Genomic DNA, 2,596 nt, shown 5'->3' with positions numbered 1-2,596 from the left:
GGGGGGAAGAGGACCCCTGGGGCCAAACGCTTCCAGCGGTCGCGAGGCAGAACTCGGCCACGGATCCACCTCGCGGATTTTGAGGGAGAATAAAGACTCCGAGTCACAGCCAGCGGGTTTGGAAAAGAAAAAACCCCGGGGAGGTGAACGAGGAAGGTTCCCTGTGCGCTAAACCCAACGTCCAGCTTTATTAACGACCGCTAATATGGGCTGTGACTAGATAAATCAAAGCTTTAAAGCCTCCACAGCAGGTAGAGGGGGGGGAAGATAAACCCTTTGCTGCCTCTGCGCCCCGGGGGGAAGCAGCCAGACACCTCCGCGGAGAGTCCCCCGAGCACCGCTCATTCCCTAAGGATTCTCCGTTCCACCGTGCATTCGCCGGAGGGGATATTTTGGCCTCGCTCTCCACTCCGAGAGGGGAAACGGTGCCGCCTACCCTTCGCTTTCTTTCTTTGGGCAGAGTCCTGCTCCGGTTCCCCGGCTCCGACGGGTTCCTTGAGCAGTATTCCTTGGAGGCAGGTCCGGATGAGCGCGGCGATACGAGCCGTCTCCTCCCGTCGCGTGCAGTAGACGATGATGGAGTCCAAACACCCGAAACGCTCCCCTCGCAGCAGGGAGACGAGAGCCTGCGGGAAGAAAAGGAGGTGAAGATCCCCCCCCAAAAAAAGGAATGGGGGTGTGTGCGGATCCTACAAGATCCACCCAAAATCTGACGTCGCGGCAAGAAATCCGATTTTTTTCGGCTCATCCTCGTCCCTAACCTGATCCCTGTCCCTGTCCGTGGAAACGGAGAGGCGCAGGTTCGGGGGCACGGCGGCGGAACGCCCCGCTATGCCTTCCTCCGCCGGGATGCCGAGGTGTTGGGCCACGTCGCGTGCCGTGGCCAGGGTGGCCGTCGCCGTCAACCCCAAGAAGCACCGCACGCCCAAGCGATCCCGGAGAACCTGCCGAAAAGAGGGGGAAGGGAAAAAAAAAACCCCAAAAAACCGAGCTTGACATCCCCTTCCTCGCTCCCACGGGTTCTTCTTCCCCTCCACCGCCACCTCGCACCTTGCAGAGCCGCAGGTAAGAGGGACGGAAATTGTGGGACCACTCGGAGACGCAGTGAGCTTCGTCGATGCAGGCGAAGGCCACGGCCGGCAGGCGATCGGCGGAAGGCAAACAACCGAATCCCGATCCGCTTCCGCCAACCAGAGCTCTGGGGGACAGCAGCAAGACCTGCACCTCGCCCTGCCTCACCTGCACCGCATCGGGGAACACCGGATCAGGGAGCGGAAGCGGCACAAGGGGAGTTTTACCCGTTTCTTCCAAGGGAAGAGCTTGGCCGGGACCTCGTGCCGCTGCCCTCGTTGGGATTACGTGGGTTGCACGGTTACGGCGGCACCGGGACATCCCCTGGAGAGTTCGGAGTTCCCTCTCCGGTTCCTCACCTTCTCCATCACAGCTTCCCGCTGGCCTTTGGTCATGTTGGAGTGGACGCAGACGGCCTTCAGGCACGGCGGAAGCCCCGAGACCTACAAAAGAAACCTGTCAGCCACCCGTTGGTCTACGGTAACGTGGCGGAAGGAACCCCCTCGGACACCCACCTCCCCGTTTTGGCAGCGGGCGAAGTTTTACAGAGCCAGAAAAGCCCGAACAGGGATTGGAGTGGGAGAATCGGGATAAGCGAGCGGTACCTGGTCATCCATCAGGGACACCAACGGGGAGACGACTAAGGTGATGCACTTGGAACGTTTGTGGTAGAGGTAAGCGGGGAGCTGGTAGCAGAGAGATTTCCCCATCCCCGTCGATAAAACCACCAGGGTGGACAAGCCTGGAGGAACCAGGGGATCGGAAGGACTTCGTTTAGGGACAAGCCGGTCACCCCGTGACAAGAGGGGATGATGAGGAACCCAAACACGGCGGAGGAAGGGAGGTCGTGGGGTGAGGGGAAAAAAAAACCCAACCAAACCCACCTGAGAGGATCCTCATGATGGCCACCTCCTGGCCTGGGCGAAAGGAGCTGTAGCCCAACGCCTTCAGAGCCTTAAAAACCTCCTCCGGGGTGTCTGCAGGGGGAAGGACACGCGGTCAGGAGGGTCCAGAGGGGCTAAATTCAATATACGTTCGATATATTCATCGATGATCTGGATGAAGGGATGGAGTGTACCAGCAGCACGTTCGCTGATGATACCAAACTGGGAGGGGTGGCTGACTCTCCAGAGGGCCGCGCTGCCGTCCAGCGGGACCTGGCCAGGCTGGAGAGCTGGGCAGAGAAGAACCTCATGAGGTTCAACAAGAGCAAGTGCAAGGTCCTGCGCCTGGGGAGGAAGAGTGCTGGGCACCAGTACAGGTTAGGGGTGGACGTGCTGGGAGGAGGAGAAGGATCTGGGGGACCTGGTAGATAGTAAATTGTCCATGAGCCAGCAATGTGCCCTGATGGCCAAAAAAGCCAATGGAATCCTGGGCTGCGTAGGGAAGAGTGTGGCCAGTAGGTGGAGGGAGGTCATTCTCCCCCTGTAGTCGGCACTGGTGAGGCCACAACTGGAATACTGTGTCCAGTTTTGGGCTCCCCAGTTCAAGAGGGACAGGGAACTGCTGGAGTGGGTCCAGTGAA

At 59.6% G+C, this 2,596-nt stretch overlaps 1 protein-coding gene across 1 annotated transcript in view; it reads right to left on the bottom strand.

Annotated features, from left to right (window-relative positions):
- RECQL4 (RecQ protein-like 4) overlaps positions 1-2,596 on the bottom strand; it is a gene marked incomplete at both ends in the record, with an annotated part of 14,336 nt that overhangs the window by 5,316 nt on the left and 6,424 nt on the right. The window contains 6 exon segments of the mRNA XM_009885384.1: positions 437-626; positions 762-944; positions 1,051-1,239; positions 1,431-1,514; positions 1,677-1,813; positions 1,956-2,048. Coding sequence (XP_009883686.1) covers positions 437-626; positions 762-944; positions 1,051-1,239; positions 1,431-1,514; positions 1,677-1,813; positions 1,956-2,048 — 876 coding nt within the window.

The sequence above is a fragment of the Charadrius vociferus genome, unplaced genomic scaffold (genome assembly GCF_000708025.1).
Source record: "Charadrius vociferus isolate BGI_N301 unplaced genomic scaffold, ASM70802v2 scaffold2415, whole genome shotgun sequence".
Taxonomy (NCBI): domain Eukaryota; kingdom Metazoa; phylum Chordata; class Aves; order Charadriiformes; family Charadriidae; genus Charadrius; species Charadrius vociferus.
Note: the sequence above shows the minus strand (reverse complement) of the source record. Positions and strands in the feature narration are given on the sequence as shown.